The 23679-nt window shown below is 45.4% G+C and overlaps 2 protein-coding genes across 15 annotated transcripts in view; one reads left to right on the top strand and one right to left on the bottom strand.

Annotated features, from left to right (window-relative positions):
* SLC31A2 (solute carrier family 31 member 2) overlaps positions 1-23679 on the bottom strand; it is a 537879-nt gene that overhangs the window by 49164 nt on the left and 465036 nt on the right. The window lies entirely within an intron of this gene.
* The window catches only part of CACNA1B (calcium voltage-gated channel subunit alpha1 B), a 345062-nt gene that overhangs the window by 138274 nt on the left and 183109 nt on the right, over positions 1-23679 (top strand). For all 14 annotated transcript variants that reach the window (XM_081179581.1, XM_081179579.1, XM_081179591.1 and 11 more), the window contains exon 7: positions 16749-16852. In XM_081179581.1, the coding sequence (XP_081035707.1) occupies positions 16749-16852 (104 nt within the window). The remainder of the gene's footprint in view (positions 1-16748; positions 16853-23679) is intronic.

Here is a 23679-nt window from a genome sequence, read left to right as displayed (position 1 = left end):
ATATTGAAGGGTAGTCCGATAAAAGATTCCGGGGGGCGTGGCCCTGTCCAAAGCCTGGAGAGGTGAGGGCCGAAGGCACGCCCCCTAGCGGTGACCCCGAGAGAGTTCCTAGTTGATGTGCATCAGGAGGATTCCCCCTACTGATGGTTAACCCTTCCTGGACTTCTAGCGGATGGGCTGAAGTCAGATATAGTCGGTTAGGACCAATGCCTAAGCCAATACCCCTCATCACCTGTAACCAATAAAAGTTGTGGCCTTATTTAGCCCATTAACCTTAATAATTGTGTCATTATTTCCACTGGGGGTGGGAACTCGCCATGCAATGCTCTGCCTAGGGAGGTTCACCTGGTGTCCATGCCATAGCATTTTAGGTGCTTTGAGAAGACCTTCTTGTTCTCCCAGACCTTTTTACCACAATCCATCTGGTGTTGCAGCATTTTTGTATAAAATTCCCTTTTGCTGGGTTGTAGGATGGATTTAAATGGTTTAAATTAGGATAATAGGAAGTGGTGTTAAACTGAGTCAGACCCATCTAGCTCAGCATTGACTACACTGGCTGGCAGCAGCTCTCTAGGATTTCAGATAGAGGTACTTCCCAGTCCTACCTGGAAATGCCAGGGGTTGAAATTGGGACCTTCTGCAAGAAAAGCAAGTGCACTCCTACTGAGCGATGGCCTCAGTTTAAGGCAGCTTCCTAAGAGCCAGAAAACCCTTGGATCACTTGTGTAGTACAGCTCCATAAGTAGGAGCAGACCATGTTCAGAAAGGTCTATAGACATTCAATTTAACCTGCATGTTTACATTGCAGTCTGTCGGATATGCTACTGCATTTCAAATAAACTAAAGTTAAGATTTTGGTCCTCGTGGTCCTGAATAAAAGGCTGGATGAAACAGAAATTGGGTGGTCTTTTTTGCAATTTAGTTGAAAATAAAATAGGCATAGGGAAATAAAAAAAGAATTCCCTGGATGTCTAGATCCGGGTCTGGAGTTAGTACTCTTTGGCGAGGGAGCCTTAGCAGAGATTTGAAATCATAATACATGCAGCAAAGTAAAACATAGAAATATAGGCTGTCAGACCTTTAAAATATCCCCTTCTATATTGCTTCCAAAGTTCCCCAATTTTCTAGACATAGAAAGTGACTACTTATTTGGTAAGCTCAAAATTGTTTACTTACAAACTCTTCAAAGGTCAGATTGATATTCTTTTCCACACAGCAGCAAGAAAAGACGGGCAGTATAACTGAGGTTCTAAAATGGCAAATGTTTCTGAACTTTTTGTATAGAAACACAGAGATAGCTTGCTTAAGCCACATGGTCTAAGCTTGGAGCATACAGCTTAGACTTCCTTTCTGGTAGTGTTCCTGTGGGAGTCATTTCATATGAAGTGATCCAAACTTTTTTTACCTCATGTCATCTAAATTTCTTAATATTTCCTATAATTTCTACACTTGTTGAGTGATCAAAACTAAGTTTAAATCTAAAATTTTAATTTTTCATCTCATTCCATTTTTGAGGGTGTGAAATATTATTTTTTTAAATTGACTTTAGATCACTTGATATGGAATGACCCATGGTGGGTTGTGAGAGAACAAGGTAAGCCTTCCTTCCAAGGTGAAGGGGAGTGACCTAGCTAAGCCTGGCAAGGCAGACATGTGATCTCTGTGGTCTTAACCCCTTCATTCATTAGAGTTAAGCATGTTGGTTATATGAGGCTGGATACCTCACAACAGAAACACAGGAAGCCACCTAATACTGGGTCAGGCCACTGGTCAATCAGCTCCATGGTTTCTGCATTAACTCACATTCCCTCTCTGGAGTTGTAGAGATGAGTCTTTGCCTGGAGATACTGAGGGCCTTCTGCATGTAAAACAGAGACTTTACCACTGAGCTGTGGACCTCCCCTGCTTTTTTATGCCACCCTCCTCCAGCAGCAACTGATGTTTGCTTTGATAGTAATTTATTCTTAATTAACATGTTAGGCGGTTTAAAAAAAAGGCAGTGGGAGGAGAGGGAGAAAGATAAAGGAAACAGCTCTTAGCCAGCCTATAATTCCTGATGGCGAATTAAAGCTTAATAGTGGCAGGGAGGCAGTCTCATGCATACGGCAGCTTAGTAGGTCTGCAGGAGCACCAAGGTGAATGAATTTTGTATCATTCATCCTTGTTAGTGCCGGGGTGTATTAATGTACTGACACCTCCTAATGGTTGTAGTTTTCACTCTGGAAGGGTTTCCAGATGCCCCTTTTATTGTGCATTCATGATAATTTGTGAACTGTGGTTTTATGTGATCCTGCATTGAGTACTATTTGCACATGTAGAATTGTCGCGGTACTCTCCACTATTTTTTGATTAAACCACTAACCTTAAAAAGCTAAGGGACCCCTGACCATTAGGTCCAGTCATGACCGACTCTGCGGCTGCAGCGCTCATCTCACTTTATTGGCCAAGGGAGCCGGCGTACAGCTTCCGGGTCATGTGGCCAGCATGACTAAGCCGCTTCTGGTGAACCAGAGCAGTGCACAGAAACGGCATTTACCTTCCCGCCGGAGCAGTACCTATTGATCTACTTGCACTTTGACGTGCTTTTGAACTGCTAGGTTGGCAGGAGCAGGGATAGAACAATGGGAGGTCACCCTGTCGCGGGGATTCGAACCGCCGACCTTCTGATTGGCAAGTCCTAGGCTCTGTGGTTTAACCCACAGCGCCACCCGTGTCCCTCACTAACCTTAAAGGTAAAGGTACCCCTGCCCATACGGGCCAGTCTTGCCAGACTCTAGGGTTGTGCGCTCATCTCACTTTATAGGCCGGGAGCCAGCGCTGTCCGCAGACACTTCCGGGTCACATGGCCAGCGTGACGAAGCTACTCTGGCGAGCCAGAGCCGCACACGGAAACGCCGTTTACCTTCCCGCTAGTAAGCGATCCCTATTTATCTACTTGCACCCGGGGGTGCTTTCGAACTGCTAGGTTGGCAGGCGCTGGGACCGAGCAACGGGAGCGCACCCCGCTGCGGGGATTCGAACCGCCGACCATGCGATCGGCAAGTCCTAGGCGCTGAGGTTTTACCCACAGCTCCACCCGCGTCCCTATTCACTAACCTTAGTTGGCTTTAAAAGAGGATTGGACAAAATCATGGAGGATACGGCTATCAATGGCTAGTAGCTGTGATGGCTGTGTTCTCCTCCCAATGTTACAGGCAGTATACCTATCAGTATCAGAACTCCCAAATGAGGAGACATGCTGCTGTACTCAAATGTTGCTTGTGGATTTCTGATGGGCATCTGCGTGGCTGTTGTGAGAAGAGGATACTGGACTGGATGGGCCATTTAACACAATCCAGGAGCCAGGCTCTCCTTGTGTACTTAAAATGCCAGCTCTGCAATGGAAAAGGGGTTATGCGAGGAGCCAGTGTAATTATTTCCATCTGCCTGACAGGAGCAAAAGCACTTCATTTGCTGGCTGGGTCATGTTGGGAAATAGAGCCTCTCTCTACAGGAAAAAAAATGTAAGAAATGTTAAATAAAACTGGCTAACAATAACAACAACATTAAAAAAAAATTTTTTTTTTATACCCCACCCATCTGGCTGAGTTGCCTCAACCACAATGGGCAGCTTCCAACATATATAAAAACATAATAAAAAATTAAACATAAAACTTTTCCCACTACAAGGTTGTCTTCAGATGTCTTTTAAAAGTTGTGTAGTCTTGATTTCCTTAACATCTGATGGGAGGGTGTTCTGCAGGGAGCGTGCCAGTGTCAAGAAGACTCTTCCTGGTTCCCTGTAGCTTCTCACAGTGAGGGAACCAGCAGAAGACCCTCGGAGGTGAACCTCAGTGTCTGGTCTGAATGATAGGGGTGGAGACGCTCCTTCAGGTATACTGGGTCAAGGCTGTTTAGGGCTTTAAAGGTCAGCACCAACACTTTTGTCTATTAGCCACAAAGACTATGCACTGCCTCCATGGCCAGAACCCGTAATGCTTCTGAATACGACTTGCCAGAAACCACAGGAGGTGAGAGTGCTTTTGTGTTTGGGTCCTTCTTGCAGGATTGGTTTGAGAACACAATGTTGGTCTAGATAGGCCATTGGCCTGATTTAGCAAGCTCTTCATATGTTCTTTTTGTTTGTTCCGGCTGAAGGCAGATTCTGAGGAGTCAAAATGTAGGAATAACTTCTGATGGAAGGACACAAATGGCCTCAACCCATTTTAGAAGAAGTGGTTCCATCTTAGTGTATTTAGTAAAGAAGCAGGAGGTGTTGAGGAATCCATGTAGGATTAATATGGTGGGAGAAGGAGACCCTAAAACCAGCCTATGCGTCTTACATCTGGGCATCCAGGTTTCTTCTGTCTCAGCCTTGAGACTCTCCTCAGGCCACACCCCTCACCAGCCTTGCTTTGCAACTCACTGAGTATTTTTGCCTGGACGGAAGGAAGGAACTCTAAGCATGCTTTTTTGCTTGTTTGGATTGAAGACAGAGGGTGTGTGTGTGTGTTTGTGTTAAAACCTTACTGTACAAATATAAAATTAAATTCTACCCACTTATGCTTCTGGACCATCCCACCCCTAGTCTGCTGCTGCCATAAAAATTGTTAGAAGGGGATGTGGCCCTTGGGTACAAAGGTTTTCCCACCCCTTGTGCGTTTTCATTGGGCACCCCCTTTGTTGTTCCTCTTCTCAAGACTCCTTCCTTTCTCTCACTGCAGCTGGCATGCTGGCAAAACTTAAATCACATTAGCCGGGATGGATTCAGGACAGACAGTGTCAACCTCATGCCCCAATTTAGTATTTATAGTTGTGGGTTGTTTTCTTTTTCTTTAATACCTGATTTAATACTTGTGTTTGTCTGGAAATTTATAGAGCTTGTCTTTGCCCATTAGCCATGTTTACAAGATGATAAATTCTGACAGCACTATTAGCAAATTCATCTTCAGCTACTTGCATGGATGGCAGATGGGACTTCCATCGTGCTGCTCTGGGAGTTTGGAATAACCTCTGCTGTGCTGCAGATGAAGGACTTATCTCTCTTTCTTGTGTGCCCTACATTCCCGATTGAGCAAAAGCTTGCTTTATCCATTGGGCTGGTCCAGTTAGAATTCAGGAGCTTGACAGTTTGTGTGTGTTTGTGTGTGTGTGTGTGGGGGGGGTATTCTAGCTTTCTTCACTAACCCTGATGCTGCTCATATCATGATTAGCCCAGTCGCTTAATTGTCTTAGAATTGAGGCATCAGTAGTTATGGGGAGAGGGGGACAGACTCAGGATGTGGAAAAACAGGAGTTGAGTCAAAGATTAGAACTGGGAGGTCAAAGCTAGAGAACATGCTAAAAGCCAGGACAGACTGTTACTGGCCTGACAAATTCTTGACCTAAACGGAAAGCTTTTACAGCCTTTTCCCATTAAGGAGAACCAACAGTGGAGGCTGATCTGTTAGGACATGTGAAATGCTATCCCACTAACATCAGTCTGCTCTCAGCCAGCACCTGCCTGTCTGCTTCCTTATTTGCAAATCTGTCTAAGGGTTTGGCCCCGGCTGTCAGCCTCCTCCTCCTTAGTCTCAGGGTTGCGCCTACAGAACTTAGCAGGGAAAGATGAGGACAACACTAGAATTAGCTGGCTCTACCTTTCATTGGCTCTTGCTGAGCCTATCTTTGATTCTGGCACCACCTACTGTTGGTCTCCCTGCCTTCCACCCTACAAGTTCCAATAGGCACTAACCACCAATGAGAACCATAGAATTGTAGTGTTGGAAGGAACTGCGAGGGCCATCTAATCCTACCTCCAGCAATGCAGGAATCTTTTGCCCAACATGGGGCTCAAAGCCAGAACCCTGAGAAGTCTCATGCTCTACTGACTGAACTAAAAACTTGCTTGGTTAGATGGTGCCACTCCAGTCCCCGAGACCACCACCGTCACCCTGCAAAGTGGGAGGAAGGCAGGAAAGCACCTGAGGGGGGAAGTCCCCTCCCCCCAGTGTACACCTCCACCCCAGCTGCCCAGTCAACCAACAGGGTGCAACATTTGCCCCACCCTGGGTGCCGGTAACCCATACTTCACCTTTGTATTTGCATCCTGCCAGTTCCTCCAGGCTTCCTTGTTTGTGAGCCAGAATTCTGGTCTTGCTAACAGTCCAGACTGACAATGAACTCCCTCTAATAGTAAAATCCTTCAGGGACTAACATCAGCAGTGGATTTGTTTGTTTTTAGTATTGCTGCCCACAAAATAGAGTTCAGCACAGCCTCAGTGGTTGGCAGTTTAAATTTTCCATTTATTTAAATAAATAAAAGCATGGAAGGAACATGCAATTAGTTCAGCCACCTTGCAGGCTGACTGGCAATTGCTCACCTGCCCCAGGGGACCTGTTCTATTCCAGCATCCTTTCTGAATGTGATTCGTTGCAGTCCTCTTTGGCTAAGCCCCTTTTGCTGCTGAGCATGGTTACTGGACACTGGGTGCCTGATGTTCTTGCTTCTTCTGTAGATGTGAAGGGGGGGGACCTGCCCTCTCAAGACCCTGCTCTCTCTCTGTAGGCCATGCTCTTCCTTGTACCCTCCTCTTTCCAGAGAAGATGGCTAGAAGGAAGCATGAATAGAGAAAATGACAGGCAAAGCATTTGCTTAGATTGGAAATGGTATCAGGGACTGGAGTGGTTCCATCTACCCAAGCAAGCTATTGGCTCTCGGTGGTGGCTTGTGCCAATTGGAACTGGTTGGGTGGAAGACAGGGAGACCAACAATAGGTTGCACTAGCACAAAAGACAGGTTCAGCCAAAGCCAATAACATGTGGAGCCAACTAATTCTAATTTTGTCACCATCCTTCTCCCTATTGTGTTCTCTAAGAGGCAACAGTGAAACTTAGGGGGAGGAGTATCATTGATATTTAACTCTTGAGAAACTATTTAGAATGTATAAAAATGTTTAAAATGTTTGCTGGAAATGACAAGGGGGAAAAAAAGAATATGAAGGGGCATTTTATCATGCCTGATGGACATGTGTATACAAATTTATCAACAGCAGCAACAGCAGCAGCAAATGGTTAAAAATATTGGATGTAAATACGTACATTGATACAGCAAATTTTAAAGGTTAATATCCAATTTCAGTCAGAACTATTTCTTTTAGGGCTTATAGACATACAATTAGAAAAGGATTATGGAAGATTACTCCAATATATGATTACTGTGGCGAGACTGTTCTATGCACAAAGATGGAAAGATACAGCTTTATCCACTATAGAAGAATGGCTGATAAAAATTACTGACCTTAGCTGAGAGGGCTAAGCTAACATATTTAATTAATCGCTAACATTTGTTAAGGATTGGAAATTTCTTGTGGATTTTTTGCGTGAAAGAGAACATGAACTTGTAATATCTGGATTTGAAGCAAAAATACTGGCTTATAGAAGATAGAATGGTTGAATTCTAAAGAATGAATATCATATGTAGGTGCAGACAGCCAGAAGTCCTTTTATTCTACTCTAGCTTTCTTTAGTTTTTTCTTTCTTATCCTTCTCTCTTGCTTTCCCTTCCTTTAGATTTCTCATTTTCTTCTATTTTCTTCCTTCTGACTTTGTTCTTTTTTAGATTAAGTTATCTGTTTTATATCAGTTTATTATAAAAAGATACTTTGTAATGGGTATGTATTTCTGTATATCTTTGCATAAATATCAACATTTTTTAAGAGAGACTTAGTGGGAGGAGGAAGATGACAGTGAGTGCAGCTGCTGTCTGGACTGGTTGTAAATAAGGAGGCAGGTAAGTGGGCACTGGCTGAGAGCAGATGCACATTGATGGGACAATGACCCATTTGTCCTCCTGCACCAGCCTCCACTGGCCTTCTCCTTGGAGAGCACACCTTGGGGGGTGTGTGTGTGTTTTGTTTGTTTGCAGAGTGCTACTGGTAGGAATGGCTGGGGCTCACAATGGCCACCTTTGGGCTACTGTATGGTCATCCTTTTCAGTGAGCTGCTGAACCTAGTACTCCCAGACCCTAAACCAAGGGTCACCAACCAGTTTTAGAAACCCAGATATGTAAACTTGGTGCTAAATGGCTCCTTAAACCAAGGTTACAGTTGCCAAAACAGAATGTCTAGTTGCCATTTTGGGGCAAGTCAACTCTAAAGTCTTATTTTTCAAAGGATGGACTGACTGGGATTGATTATCAGTTAAACATCCAGCTGGTTCAGATGACAGCCTTGACCTAGGTCAAACTTAGCTCAGTGCAGATTCTGGAAGCTCATAAACAGAGCTTGCAATCAGGGGCATTTGTGAAGGGGTTTAGCGGGGGAGGCTCAGAGTTCTGTCTCTCAGTGTGCATAGGACCAGGAGACATGGAGGGTGAGGGAGCTGCTGTAGTGACCTGCAACAGCTGTGCCATGTTTTTCTTTCTGTTGGAGAACAAGCAACAGTACACTTGTAGCAAGTGCAAGCTGGTTGTGTTACTGGAAGAGAAGGTCCAGCAGCTTGAGGCCCACCTAGCCATACATTGACCAACAGGAAAACATGCAGAGTTTATTGACAGAGCTGAGCAACAATATCAAAATAAGCTCCAACAGACAAGTAGGAAAGACTCAAGAACAGCAGGTGCAGATGTTAGAAAACCCCAAGCTTCAGATATCTCAAGGGCTGTCACATGGAAGAGGGAGCTTCATTGTTTTCTCCTGCCCTTGAGGGTAAGACTCGGACCAATGGCTTCAAGCTCCAAGATAGGAGATTCTGACTAAACTTTCAGACAAACTTTCTGATAGTAAGAGCTGTTTGGCAGTGGAACAGGTTCTCACAGGAGATGGTGGACTCTCCTTCCTTGGAGGTTTTTAAACAGAGGTTGGATGGTCATCTGTCATGGATGCTTTAGCTGAGATTCCTGCACTACAGGGGGTTGGACTAGATGACTCTTGGGTCCCTTCCAACTCTAAGATTCTATGAAAAGTCACTTGATCCAGGGACCATCCACATATATATTGGCCTATTCCTACCTCCTTTTTCTTAATGTTGACATGGACCATTCATAACATAAGAATATTTTTCACAGCTGTGAGCAGAGCAGTGGGGTGGGATAAGAGAAGACAAGCTACCTCAATTAACTATTATGTTGTTCACTGCTCCTGCTCAGGCTGCACAGAAAAAGCATTTGGTTCCTGAAATTCATTCCAATTGTGCTGGTTGGATAGAATTCTATAGAATTGTGATAGAATTCTATAGGATGTGATATTAGTGTATGTAAACACTACAGATCCAATGACCCCCATACATGCTTTTCCAGATGGTGATGTCAGGGGGGAAGGCAGTCGGATACACTTGCACTGGGCTTTGGAGGGTTAAACTGGTCAGGAACCCCTGTCAGGGGCCTGCTGGCCTTATGTTGCCATGTCAAGAATGCCCTGTGCTCCTTAATGGATGAAGTAGCCATGGGTAAAATGTCCATTCCTGTCTGTATGTATTGCAAGGTTTCAATAGTAAAATCTGGACCAGTGTTACTCTGTACTAGTGTGTAGCATCAGATCAGATTAGGTGGTGCCACTGGAGCATGTAATGAACAAGACTCCTGACCTGGGCCTCAGACTGGGGTGCAAACTCAATGGGGCCAAGGTGTTTTGGACCCCAATATCTGTTGGGAGGGGGCTAAGCCCCCTTAATGTTGAGGTGGTGGAGGAGACCTAGCATGCTTTACCTTAATGTGTGCATTTTTATGTATGTTACTTGGCAGGAGAATGGCATTTCAAAAAGGGGAGAGGTATAAATTTTGAAAGATGGCCGTGTCTCAGTTTTTGTGTTGTTTCAGACAGCATAATTTAGTTAGGTTCACCCTTAATTGGATTTATCCCCTGTAACTAGAAATGGCCCTACAAATGCTCATCGTAACTTACCAGTGAAACTTTCACAACTTTTGAGCAGAGCATTTGTGCTGAGAAAGTCCGTGGCCCACAAAATGCCTCCGATCTTGACTCTAGATAAATCTTTTGCAGCTTTATTGGTAAGGGAAAAAATCAGGGCAGCAAAGAGAAAACTTGGCTCTTTCTCTGAACACTGAAGTTGCCAAAGTTTTTAAGTGGAGGATGCCAGAAATTATCCTCTAGTAAAAAATGTCATCGTGGACCTAGCTATTGGGAGTCCTATTAAAAAACAAGCAAGGGGGGAAGAAACACTTAGATTATTGCTCAGGCCAATTTTAGGGAACAAAGACAGCAAGGAGCAAATCCTGTAATGAAAGGCTTTGCACACAGACTTGCCTCTGTGCCAAAAGGGAAACAATTCCCCAAGAAGAATGCTAAACATAAGGAACAACCCAGAAGCCTATAATGACTACCGGGTCAGGGACCTGCCCGGCACCTGCACTCGTCCTACTTCAAGTACAACATTTCATGCTAGGGGGAGCTAATTTAAAGGATTTGGCCACCACAGCATAAGAAGCTGTTTTATAAGTCAAAGCCTTGATTCCATCCAGCTCAGTAGCAGCAGCAGCTCTTCAGGATTTCAAACAGGAGTCCTATTCTCAGCACTGTGTAAAGATTTCAGGGATTGAGCCTGGGCCTTTTGTGTGCAAGGCAGTTGCTCTACCACTGAGCTATGGCCCTTTCTCCAAATAAATATATGGCAATAACTACTAGCTTAAATGCATTTTAGAGGGGATTAGACCACTGTCCCCCAATCTGCATCACTGTGAATGTTTTTATTCATTCATTTATTGTGCTTACAGAGTCCTTTATACCAATGCACCCAAGGCGATTTACAGTTTTAAAGTTTGGAAACAGATAAGTGATTTCAGATGTGGAGTAACAAGAGCCCACTCCGGTTGACTGGAAGGTGATGGCAGAAGTTCTGTGGCCTGGGCCTTCCTGCTCCTGTGTTCTCTCCGGGCAGACAGGTCTTAAGCAGCTGCAGGGGAGTTGCAGCTGGGGCTGCCCCAACATGTCTCTCAGTCCCTTGACATCTCTTCAGGAGTAGATGGTTAGGCACTCAGTTGCATCTGCCTTCCCTCAGATCACATGGCTAAGATCATAAGAGCTTTGCCAGATCAGATCAAAGGCCCACCAAGTCCAACATCTTATACTCACAGTGCCTAACCAGATGCCTCTGGAAAGCCTGCAAATAGGATCTGAGTTCAACAGCACTCTCTTCCCACTTATGACCCTTGGTAACTGGTATTCAGAGATATACTGCCACTGACCGTAGAGGCAGAACATAGCCATCATGGCTAGGAGACATTGATAGCTTTCTCCTCCTCCATGAATTTGTCTAACCTTCTTCTAAACCATTAAAGCTGGTGGCCATCACTACTTCATTTGAGAGTGAACTCCATAGTTTAACTACCTATCTTAAGATCTTTCTTAAGCAGACCCAGAAAACGTTGGGCTGCAGCACCCTGCATTTCTGACCATTGGCTGTGGTGGCCAGGGCTGGCAAAGGCAGGAGTCCACCTAGAAGACTAGAGCCCGGAGAAGGCTAGGCTAAACATATTCATGGCTATGCACAATGATAGCCACGTGGAATTATCCAGGTTCAAAGGTGGTGTGCTGTTTACTGGCTACCAGTTTCTGGGCGCAACAGCAGGAGAGAGTAGTTGCCTTCATGTCATACCCTTTGGCTTCCTGGATACATCTGGTTAGCCACTGTATCAGGTGAACTTTTTGCAGCCCGATGGCCACATTCCCTTCTGAGCAATCTTCTAGGACCCACATGCCCATGTTGGGTGGAGGCACAGGCTAAAAGTGGGCAGAGCAACACATGTGAATTGTACCTTTCTACAATAGGCTGTTTCTAAACTCATTGACATCTCCCTTTCTGCCCTCCATGTAGGCAAGCATGTAGCAGGATCAGAGGTCCAAGGGCACATTATTCCAGCTGGGCAAAAGCTCTGAGGGGGTTTGCAAAGCAGGGCAGATGAGAGGTCTGGCTGGGAATCATAGAATCATAGAGTTGGAAGAGACCACAAGGGCCATCGAGTCCAACCCCCTGCCAAGCAGGAAGAGTATGTGGCCTGGGCAGAGTCATGAGGGCCAGAAAGAGAGGGCTACATGGCCACACCCAGTTCTTGGGCCTGAGGTGCCCTACCCCCAGAAAAAAATGTAAGGATCTTTTAGTTCTACCCTGCAGGCAACTTTTTATGTATTTACGTTCTTAAGTACAAAGAAGGGTGTTGATTCCTCACCTCAGATGGAGTAACAGCTGCTTGTTATTTGCACTTAAAAATAAATAAAAAATTAACACCTGGGAAGTTCCCAGCATGCATGGTGATTTCTGGATTTACTTCTGTGTGGAGTTCAACTGGGATGTTACTTCTTTGTATATGTCAGGTCTGTGTGTGTGTACCCCAGAGCTATGTGTGGGAATAAGCTGAAATAAATAATGTGTAAATAGCTTTGCTAATTAGCAGAAGTGGCAAACAAACCTGCAAAGCTCTGAAGCTCACAAGCGGGACAGAGCTCTTCCTACTTTTGATTCCCAGCACCTGGTATTCACAGGCATACACCAATTGTTGCAAGCATATAAGGGATACCTGTTGCCCACTCAAAATGTTTCCAAGAATCGACAGACGCAGCAGTGGAGAAAAAGAAGGCAAAGTTTATTGCTGAGCAATAAAGACCCAGTGGAATCGTTTCCAGAGCCTAGGCCCGAAGCCCCTGTACATTGGGTTTTTATACCTGAGTACAATCAGCATAAAACACGACATATTCATATATTGCAGCAAAATCAAATCAGCGAGCGGGCACAAGCTCTTCCTCTGCCCATGTAAAGAATACTTCTGCTTTTCTCAGATGGTGCGTCAATTTGCCCTTAATCCTAATTTTCAGCAATAAAGAGGAAAAGAAACCTATTTAACTGTAAACCTGAATAACCCCCACCATCTGCTATTGGCTTAGAACATTGCATTGTGGCTGACTGCTTTTTCCTGTTCCCCAACTCACCCCCCTCTCTTGAGCCCGAGAAGCCGCCTGGAGTAGGTTCCCTATAGAAAAATGCCAACACATCAGATTTATTGTTTCCTTCAAGCACAATAGCAGGGCGGAGAGAGAAATAGGGCAATTTTTGAATTTTTTAAGATTTAAGAATTTTGCTCTGCTGAAGATTTAGCGATTCAAACATCATTAGGATACATGGATAAAAAAAAATCTCCATTAGGATATATGGTTATATATGGATATATGATTATATAGAAATCATAAAGGTAAAATTCTTCCAGGTGGTCTTGTCACACAATCTTTGGGGGTAAGAGTGCATTTTCACTTTCCCTACAATGCATCTGATGTGACTAGTGGTGCTGATCAAGGTCATGGGTTCGATCCCCTTACAGTCCTCCTCCATTGCACGGGGTTGGACTAGATGATCCTTGGGGTTCCTTCCAACTCTACAGTTCTATGATTCTATGAAGTAAATTGTCTGTTCACTGGAAAGCTGAACAACCTCAGAGAACCTTGTCTAGCTCTCTCTAAGTCAGAGGCTATCTTAAAAACAGCAAAAAATTACCATTGGGTCAAGTAGATTATTTGATATAACAGTGACCGTTAAACAGAGAATCTTTGTCTTTCGGTGCTCTCTGGATGTTCTGGGGTGGAGCACATTCCTGTTATTGGGCAGGATCTCCTCCATCAGTGACAGAGCTAGCAGGAAATGATGTTGTGGAGGGCAGGGTTTGCCTCATACAGGCCTTGTGTGGCTGTGCTGCTCTCTGGGGTGGTGAACATCCCGTGTGAGTGTCTGAAGGCAGTTGAAGGATGGATGGCGATTAACGGATTGAGGTTGACTCCCAGTAAGACAGAAGTACTGTTTTTGGGAGGCAGAGGGTGGACAGGTGTGGGGGACATCCTTGCCCTGAATGAGGTAACTGTGAGACCATACCTTCCCACGCACTGTCTTTCCAGAGTGGTACGTGCTCTGGCTATCTTCCACTTAGACTCCTGCAATGCACTCTATGTGGGGCTACCTTTGAAGGTGACTTGGAAACTCCAACTAATCCAGAATGCAGCTGCCAAACTGGTGACAGTGAGCGGCTACCAGAGCCATGTAGCTCCAGTTCTAAAGGATCTACACTGGCTCACGGTATGTTTCTGAGCACAATTCAAAGTCTTGGTGCTGACCTGTAAAGCCCTAAACAGCCTCGGCCCAGTATAGATAAAGGAGCATCTCCACCCCCATTGTTCTGCCTCGACGCTGAGGTCTAGCTCCAAGGCCTTCTGGCAGTTCCCTCACTGCAAGAAGTGAGGTTACAAGGAACTAGGCAGAGGGCCTTCTCGGTAGTGGCACCTGCCCTGTGGAACGCCCTCACACCAGATGTCAAAGAGAACAACAACTATAAGACTTTTAGAAGACATCTGAATGCAGCCCTGTATTGGCAAAAATTTTATGCGCCTATGAATACCGTATTTTTCACCCCATAGGGCGCACCGGCCCATAGGACGCACATATTTTTTTTTTTTGGGGGGGGGAAATAAAGAAAAAAAAATATTCCCCCCCCAGGCGCGGGGGGCTGGAGCCCAAGCTTCCCCCAACCCCAGCCCCCAGAACAGGCAGCTCTCCGCAAGCCTTGGGAGACCGGTGCAACTTCCCGCCGGGCTCCCACGCCTTGCAGATATCTGCCTGAAGCCCAAACCAGGTGGGGGAACAGCGGGATGGCGGTGTTCCGCCTCCCCGCTGTCCCCCGAGCTTGTGGGGCTGGCGGTAGGGGAAGCATGCTTCTCCCCACCGCCAGCCTCCACACCAGGTTGGGGAACCAAAGCCCGGGGTGCACTGTGCAGGCTTCAGTGAAAACCTGTATCCGCCCCATAGGACGCACACACATTTCCCCTTCATTTTTGGAGGGGGAAAAGTGCGTCCTATAGGGTGAAAAATATGGTAAGTTCTTCCTTTTCTCCATCCTGAATCTTCCAATATTCTGTTTCAGTGGATGGCCTTGCATTCTAGTATTATGGCAGAGGGACAAAAAGCACTTCTCTCTTAACCTTCACCATGCCATTCATACTTTTATAAACTCCTGCCATGTCACCTCTTACTCACATTTCTCTCCTCATAGGAGAGTTGCTCCATCCCTGATTTTACCTAGGAGCACTCCGCTCCTCATAGTGGAACCAGCTTTTGCCCATCACAGGATTGTGTTTGACTGGTGGTAGTGTGTGGATCATGGCAAGAAATTAGATGGCCAGCATTGAGTGAGCTCCAGTACAGCAATTATTTTTCTAAATAGAATGTTTGTTCTTAAGCAGCAAGGTGATATGCAAAATCAATGGGATGTATGTAACTCTTAAATGCATGATGTAATTCCCCCCCCCCCATGCAGTGCAGATGTCCGGAGCCTCCCAAGTGTTTTACAATGTGAAACACCATCAGAGCATTGAAAGTATTTCCATTTTCCATCTCCATTGTATCTGATTAGTTCTGTGGTTGGGTTGGGAGTTGAGTGACATAAACAAGTCACCCAAGCATTAAACCATTAAAGTATTTTAAGGGAAGGCATAAAAATTGATTTTGCTTCATGGCTCCCAGCCCTTAGTGAATGAGACAGGAGTCAGCACAAGATCCCTTATCCATCTCCCTCTAATGGGTGAGGATGGAAGCTAGTCCTTAGAACCATAAGGTTGCCGCCAACTATGTGCTTCTCAGGGTTGACCTACTGAAATGTCCCTCGGTGAGTCATGGCCATCAATTCCAGTGGGTCTACTCTGAGTGGGACTAATATTGACTACTGCCCACAGAGATTGAGAGGGACCTTGGAAATAATCTGATCCAGCTAGGAGGCAGATAGAGAAGTCTAGAGGGCTGTTATTCAGCCATCAAGCCTGAGGTTGCTCACCCATGGTGTGGGCACCCATCTGTCTCAAGAGACAATAGAGTGTACCTCCAGGCGTGAGGTCTAAATGCTGCATTAGCAGCACTGAAGCAATATCCATGGAAGGCAAGCCTGTGTATGTATGGAGGTCCTGAGCTGCCCAGACAACAAGACACCCCTCTCAACTTCACTGATGTGGTCCCAGGGAAATCAGAGCAATATGTTTGGCACCAGCTTAACTGCAGGAGTTGCTGGAAGGAAATGTACAAGGCCTTAGGGATTCCACACTGAATTTGTGCAGGGTTTACTCCTTAGCTTTTTCTTCTCCCGAATATGTCCCACAAGGCAGTGGAGGTTTAGTGTTAGAGTTTTCCTTCTCCTAGATGGGCTACCCTCCCATGTTCATGAGCCCCATCTGCCTCTCACTTCCCTCTATAGCATGTACAAAAACTGCCTTCTTGACCACTGGACCGACTATTGCTCCCGTCCTCTCAATCTGGGAGAGCCTGGGAAGTCCCCTGATGTAACAAGTAGTGAAGTGCAGGGCTTTTCTTCAGCTGGAACTCACCAGAACTGAGTTCTGGCACCTCTTTGGTGCATTCCAGCACCTATTTGTTGTGTACCAGCAGCTGTATAGTGGCAAGGTGCCCAGAGTTGCGTGTCAGAGTCTTTGGGCTGCATCCCGCTCATGGCTTTGTGTTGGAGGCTGTGGGGCAGCATGTCGACACTGAAATGCAGCTGCAGTGATGCTTGCAAGGGGGTGATTGAGCGGAGAAGCGTTCCTGCCCCAAAAACGTTGTTTTCCCCCTAAACAGCTTTGGCTCTGTCAAAAAAACCTGAGCGTTCCTGCACCTCATTTTCTAGGGGGAAAAAGCACTGCTGAAGTGTAGTATTAAAACAAAAAACAGTTAAAAAGAAATGCTTGTATGCTGGACATGTGGGTTTGGATTAAAGTCTCTTTCTCCTCTCCCCCTTTTCTCTGTCTTTCTCCAGACTAACGACGCTGCAGGGAATATGTGGAACTGGCTTTACTTCATCCCCCTCATCATCATCGGCTCTTTCTTCATGCTCAACTTGGTCCTTGGTGTCCTATCAGGGTAAGGACCCAGTTTCTTTCCCACTAATGATAAGATGGAGAAGGTAGGGAGCTCTCTTATATCGAGTCAGGCCACCAGGTCCACCTAGCACAGTATTGCCAGCACAGGTTGGCAGTGACTCTCCAAGTCATGTCTCTTGCAGCCTGACTTGGATATGCCAGAGATTGAACCTGGAAGCTTCTCCATGCAAGACAAAAGCTTTACCTCTGTGCTCACACATAGGAAGCTATATTATACTGTAAGACCATCGGTCCATTGTTTATTTATTTGCTTATTGGTAATCCACACTTTCCTTAAAAAAACAACACCACACACATCAGGGTGGTGTGCAACTTTTTTTTTTAATTGCCTGAAGAAAATTATACAGCAAAACGAAGAAGCCTAAATTAAAATTGCCTTCTACCGATAAGAAATAATAATAACTATTACAATAATGAAAATATTAAAAATACACTTACTTCCCCTTTTGAACTTCTATTCTGGTTACGAAATATTACTATTCTATAAGAATCTATTATATCATTTGCTGCCCATATATTATTTTATTTCCCAAATTCAACCTAACCCTCCCCTCCTCCCCACTGCTTCCCTTCACCTGTGTGAGATCTTCCCATCATAATATGTTTTTCTAGTTGCTTTAACAAAATAGAATAGCACGAAAACTGTTAAATTATAATTGCTTCTTTTGTCCTTACACGCTTAACAATTGCCTGTTAAGAGTTCTGCTGTGCAACTTACAAAAATAAAATCAGCATAAAAACATCAATAAAAATTGATTGGTTAAAAAAGAGAAATAAAGAAAATATATTGCAAAGGCCTGTCTAAAGAATATATTTTCAAAGGGCACCTGAAAAAAGGGAGGGGTGGTTTGCAGCTTTTTCTGGTTGCAGGTGAACAGGAAGGTTGAAGTGGCGCCAAAGAGGAGCAGGTCCAAAGGGCTCTTTTAAGTGAGCCCACAGCCTTAGGATGTGCTCTATCAAGCCAATACCTGGAACCAACTCAGTTATGCAGGATTCCATTTCCGCTACAGCTCTTTCCAGTTGCATGGTAAATATTTGGAATCAGGTGAAGCCTTTGGAGTTGAAGGCATTATTATTAAAGCTCTCAAGTACCCAGCTGGCCTGGGGGTAGAGAAGGAAAAATATATAAGGCTGGGAAAATCAAGAGTGGGGTTCAGATTCCCCCCCCCTTTTTAATGCATGTCGGACAAGTAAATAATACTCAGTTGATTAATCCATTGAGCGTTCGTTGGCACTGAATTGGATCTGTATGTGCCTGCATTTGTGAAAAGAAACCAGAGGATGATCCAAGTGAACTGTGGGGAGGGGGGGAGGCCGCTGGTGCTGTTCTGTAATTCAAGAGTTCAGACCGTGCTCCAGTAGCCAGGTTCTGTGGCAGATAGGAATGAATGAATCTGCCTGTTTCCCTTTCTCTCAGTCTCTTGATTTTCCAGACTTTTAGTTTGGTTCACTGCATTTCTGCCTCATTTTGCAATTAAATGAAAAGGTCTTAAGTTTCATCAGCATTTTGGTGCAAACCTCTCTTGTTATACAGAAATTTGTATCCAGTTTTGGGTTTTGTCTAATATGGCGCATTTCTGATCTGTCATTCACCAATGCAGTGGTGGGAAAGCCTTTTCACCCTCTGGATGCTGCTGGACTGCAGCTCCCATCAGCCGTGGCTATTGGCTGCGATGGCTGGGGCTGATGGGAGTTGGAGTTCAATCACAAACTAAACAACTCTGTATGTGGTTTACGAAAATTCATTAAAAATATTGTATGACATTTCAATACCTTATTTTACATGAAATCTTTAATAATATATACAAGTGCCAAAATAATCATGACATGCACAACTCAGTATCTCAAAGCCAAACAGTCCAAATATTCCTGAAATAAGTCTAGGAGAACAACTCTCTGTGTGTATACTTGTGCTGGTTGTGATCCCAACAGAACTCCAGCACATACACATGGGAGATGTTCAGCAGCATCTGGAGGGCCAAAGGTCCCCCCACCCCAGGTTAATGTGTGTATCTTTAGTCATGCTTTCCCCTGGTATGCACATTTTTGCATGCATTATTTGGTTGGAGAACATCATCACGAAGTCTGGAGATTTCATGATAGCCATCTTCAGATAGCTAAAGGGCTGTCCCATGGAAGATGGAGCAAGCTTGTTTTTCCTGCTCTGGAGGGTAGAACCTGAAACAATGGATTCAAGTTACAAGAAGGGAGACTCAGATTAAGCATTAGGAAAAACTTCCTGACAGTAAGAGCTGTTTGACAGTGGAACAGGCTCCCTCGGGAGCTGGTGGACTCTCCTTCTTTGGAGGTTTTTAAGCAGAAGTTGGATGGTCATTTGTCATGGATAGTTCAACCGATATTCCTGCATTGCAGGGGGTTGGACTAGATGACCATTGTGGTCCCTTCTAACTCTACAATACTATGATTCATCTGTGTTAGCCATTTTACACAGTATGATACCATTTTGAAAAGTCATGGTTGCTCCCCAAAATCCTGGGCAACTGTAGTTTGCTAAGGGTGTTGAAGGTTGTTAGGAAACCCCCTATTTCCTCCCACAGAGACCTACGATTCCCAGCATTTCCTGGGATTGATTGCTAAACCATTCTGGGAATTGTAGCTATGGGTGAACACTTTTTAACAAACTACAGCTCCCAGGTTTCTTTGGGGGAAGCCATGGCTGCTTAAAGTAGAATGATGCTGCTTTAAATGTATAGTGGCAGAGGGGCCTTAGATAGGTTCACATTAAAATCTTAATTGAATCAAATTCATCTTCTATCTCTAGTGGTGACGGTGGCAGAATCTCTAAGTGCCTGATTGATTGAGCCAGGGTCTGGTCCTTCCTGAGATAAATGCCAGCTATTAGTGACTTCTAGCATCCTGGCTAGCAGGGTCTCTTCTTTGTAGATGCAACCAGGAAGCTGAACTAACCTCTCTTCTTTTCTCAACATGGGTTCGGATATTGTGCATGGATAACCAGCATGGTGCCCTTCAGGTTTTGGGCCACAGATCCCATATTCCCTGACAGTTGGCCACACTCTCTGGGGATGATTGTAGCTTTAGTTCAACAATGGCCGGCCAGAGGTTCCCCACCCCTGGGGAAGCTGCCCAAAAGACACAGGTGTGGTATGGTTGCACCCAGTCTCAGCTTTTCAGTTCACATTCTTGTACAGTGGTACCTCGCAAGACGAATGCCTCGCAAGACAAAAAACTCGCTAGACGAAAGGGTTTTTTTGTTTTTTGAGCTGCTTCGCAAGACGATTTTCCCTATGGGCTTGCTTCGCAAGATGGAAACGTCTTGCAAGTTTGTTTCCTTTTTCTTAACACCTCTAATACAGTTGCAACTTGACTTCGAGGAGCAACTCATAGAACGCGGTGTGGTAGCCTTTTTTGAGGTTTTTAAAGACTTTGGTGATTTTTGAAGCTTTTCCAAAACTTTCCCGACACCGTGCTTCACAAGACGAAAAAAATCGCAAGACGACAAAACTCGCGGAACGAATTAATTTCGTCTTGCGAGGCACCACTGTACACAGCTATTTTTCATGAAGTGATAAAACTGTCATGATATCTCAGCTTCACACCCTCCTGCAGTCTTTCTACACACTGAGATGTGTCCTTGAATAATAATAATAATAATAATAATAATAATAATAATAATAATAATAATTTATTTATACCCCACCCATCTGGCTGAGTTTCCCCCAGCCACTCTGGGCAGTGTTAAATACACTACAGCATTAAATATTAAAAACTTCTCTAAACAGGGCTGCCTTCAGATGTCTTTTAAAGATAGGATAGCTGCTTATTTCCTTCACATCTGAAGGGAGGGTGTTCCACAGGGCGGGGGCCACTACCAAGAAGGCCTTCTGCCTGGTTCCCTGTAACCTCACTTCTCGCAATGAGGGAACCACCAAAAGGCCCTTGGTGTTGAATCTCAGTGTTGGACTCTGATAATGCCTCTTGCTTGCCTAGATGGAGGATAGAGTGGTGGCAAGAGAATGCACCGTATTTTTCGCCCTATAGGACGCACTTTTCCCCCTCCCAAAACGAAGGGGAAATATGTGTGCGTCCTATGGGGCGAATGCAGGCTTTCGCTGAAGCCTGGAGAGCGAGAGGACAAAGTGTCCTCCAGGCTTCAGGAAGCTTTCTGCAAGCTGTGGGAGAGCTGCGCGAAGTCGCGCAGCTCTCCCCGGCATGCCGAGAGCTGCCTGCACCCAGAAGCCTGGGGGGGGGGTACTGAGCTTAACACCCCCAGGCTTCGCACAGCTCTGGACAAGCGGTGGGAGAGGTGCCCGAAGTCCCCAGGCTTCGGGCTTCGCGCAGCTCTGTGCAAGCCGTGGGAAAGCTTGCACTCCCCCCCCTTTATTTTCCCTTTATTTCCCCCCCTCCCAAATCTAGGTGCGTCCTATGGGCCAGTGTGTCCTATAGGGCGAAAAATACGGTATGTAGAAACTAGCCTACTGCACAGTGCTGAAGTTTACATTCATTGCTCCATTCACTTTTACTTCTGGCCCTGTCCTACCACTGGCATGTGCCCCCCCCCACCAACAATTATCCTGAAAGGAATGCAGCCCTTGAGCTGAATAATGTTCCCCACTCTTACTGTGCATTATTTTCGCAAATAGACCACTCTACATTATTTTCCGAGTTTCAGAAATGAGTAATGACCTAAGGTAATGTTTGCATCCTGCACTTAGGTCTATAGTGTTCCTAAAACAGATTTATAATTAACCTCCCTCATCTCTATTCATTTCAACATCATAAACAAGACCTATGTTTCTCCCTCTGTTTCCTGGAACATAATTGCTAACTAACAAGCATCATCCAGTGACCCATCCCGTCTAAGGCGCTGTTCTTTGTTTTCATCGTACCGAGATACAGGGCACTTTGACCTTGTTATGCTGATAGTGGGTGGTGGAAGTGGTAAGAGCGGGATGGAAAGTAGCAAAAAGCAGAAGTAAAGTTGGGCGAGGGGAAATGTGGCTCAAATGAGAGACAAAAGGTGACCTTAACCTATGTTTTTAAGTATCTGTGACGCAGGTATCCCCAAATATTTTCAGTCTGAACATACAGTTCCTACTGCTTTATTTAATAAACTTCCCCCATCTAACTCATTAGGCAGAGAACTTGACTTGCCAACTAATTTACTGCTTCTGCTTCTCTGCCTTTAGCAGCAGTTTGTCATGAAAATAAAATATGCATCATGGAAAAGTTTTCCTAACAGCAGTATAGAGAATGCAGACAAAGTGTCCCCTGTCAAATGTCTATGTGTTAAGATGCTGTTAAAGGCACTGGAGCACAGCTAGTAAAAACAAGCAGGCAACCATATAAACTGGGGTTGTGCACACCCCCCATACTCTGATCTGATAGAGGACCCAATCTGGCAGTTTGGATTGGTCTCAATTTGACATTGGCTGATCCAACCTAGAACTGGTCCCCAAACTGATTCAGGGGTCAGTCCTAATGCTCAGTTAGGGTCTTAAACCCTATTGATAAACATGTGGCCAGGAGGGGTGGGAGAAGAAGGAGAGGCTGTTTCTCCTTCCCCTTCTCCTGACTGCAATACAGAGAGCAGGACTGAACCTAAGTTGGGGATTCAGTCCTCAGTTTGGCTACGCATGCATGTTGGCTGGCTGGAAACAGGCATATGCAACCGAAATGAAGTGCAGGGCTGTTTGAAAGCCCTTTTGCACACTGTTTCATGGTACTCTTTGCAGAGGCTGTCACCTGCCTCTTCTCCCACACCCCTGTTGCCTGTATGCCAGCCCTGAATCACTCTGGGAAGGCCAACCCAATTTGGGGTGATCCCAAGCTGTCTCAGCCTGATCTGGCCAAACCCCAAACCAATCCAAATCAGCCTAGATCTGATGCATAGCCCAAACATATACTATCCCCAGGACCTCTCTCAGTGTCCTATCCTGCCCAACATTTCCCAACCCAAATAGGGGGCACTCCCCCCAGGCTGCCTCCATCCCAGAACACCTTTGCCCCCCCCCCACAGGTGTGCCCAGGCCACACCACTACGACACCACCCGCAAGTTCGCTGCCCTCCTACTACCTTACTTTCCCTGGCTCTCCTCTGCTGCCTCCACCGTGACAAGACCGAGGCCCACTGCAGCCGCTTCCATACTTCCAGAAGTGTGGCCCGGCTTCTTTGAGTATGTTTGTGGCTGCAGCAGGCCACAACGGAGGTCTCACAGCAGCAGTGGCAGAATAGTTGGGATATCTGAGATTTGAAACAGAATCTGAGACGTCCTGCTCAAAGTGAGACAGGTGGCAAGTATGTGTCTAGGAGGGGAAACGTTTTGTGTGCTCTTGCTGACTTCCTACAATACTCTTTTTTCTTTACCCCCAAAGGAGGTTGTGCTAGTGGCTAGGGAATGCCCTCTTGGGATGTGTGTGTGGGGGGGAATTTATTTGAAAAATGTGTACCGCTATTGACTTTGAGCAGTGATTTGTCAACTTTTGGCTTGCTGGGAAACAGCATCACCAGATTTAGAGAAAGTTGAATTGCAAAGAATAGTTGGGGCTTGGTTTGCATATTGCATATGAAACCTCAAGCTTGGGGGCCAAATGCCTCTCTGTCTGGCCCTTGGGACTCTCCCCAGGCCAGACCTCTTTTCCAGACCACATCTCTCACCATCCCTGAATGTTTTTGCCTGGCTGGCTTGTGTCCTGGAACTATGCCGATGCTCTTCCTTGCCTGGATGGAGGATAGAGAAGGATGTGTGAATAAATTTATATTTGTGGTTCCACCCCCTGTTGCTTCTGGACCCACCCACCACTGGCACGTGCCTCCCCTCCAGATGA

The sequence above is a fragment of the Podarcis bocagei genome (assembly GCF_964188305.1).
Source record: "Podarcis bocagei genome assembly, chromosome: Z".
Classification (NCBI taxonomy): domain Eukaryota; kingdom Metazoa; phylum Chordata; class Lepidosauria; order Squamata; family Lacertidae; genus Podarcis; species Podarcis bocagei.
The sequence above is the reverse complement of the archived record's forward strand: the minus strand, read 5'-3'. Positions and strand labels throughout refer to the sequence as shown.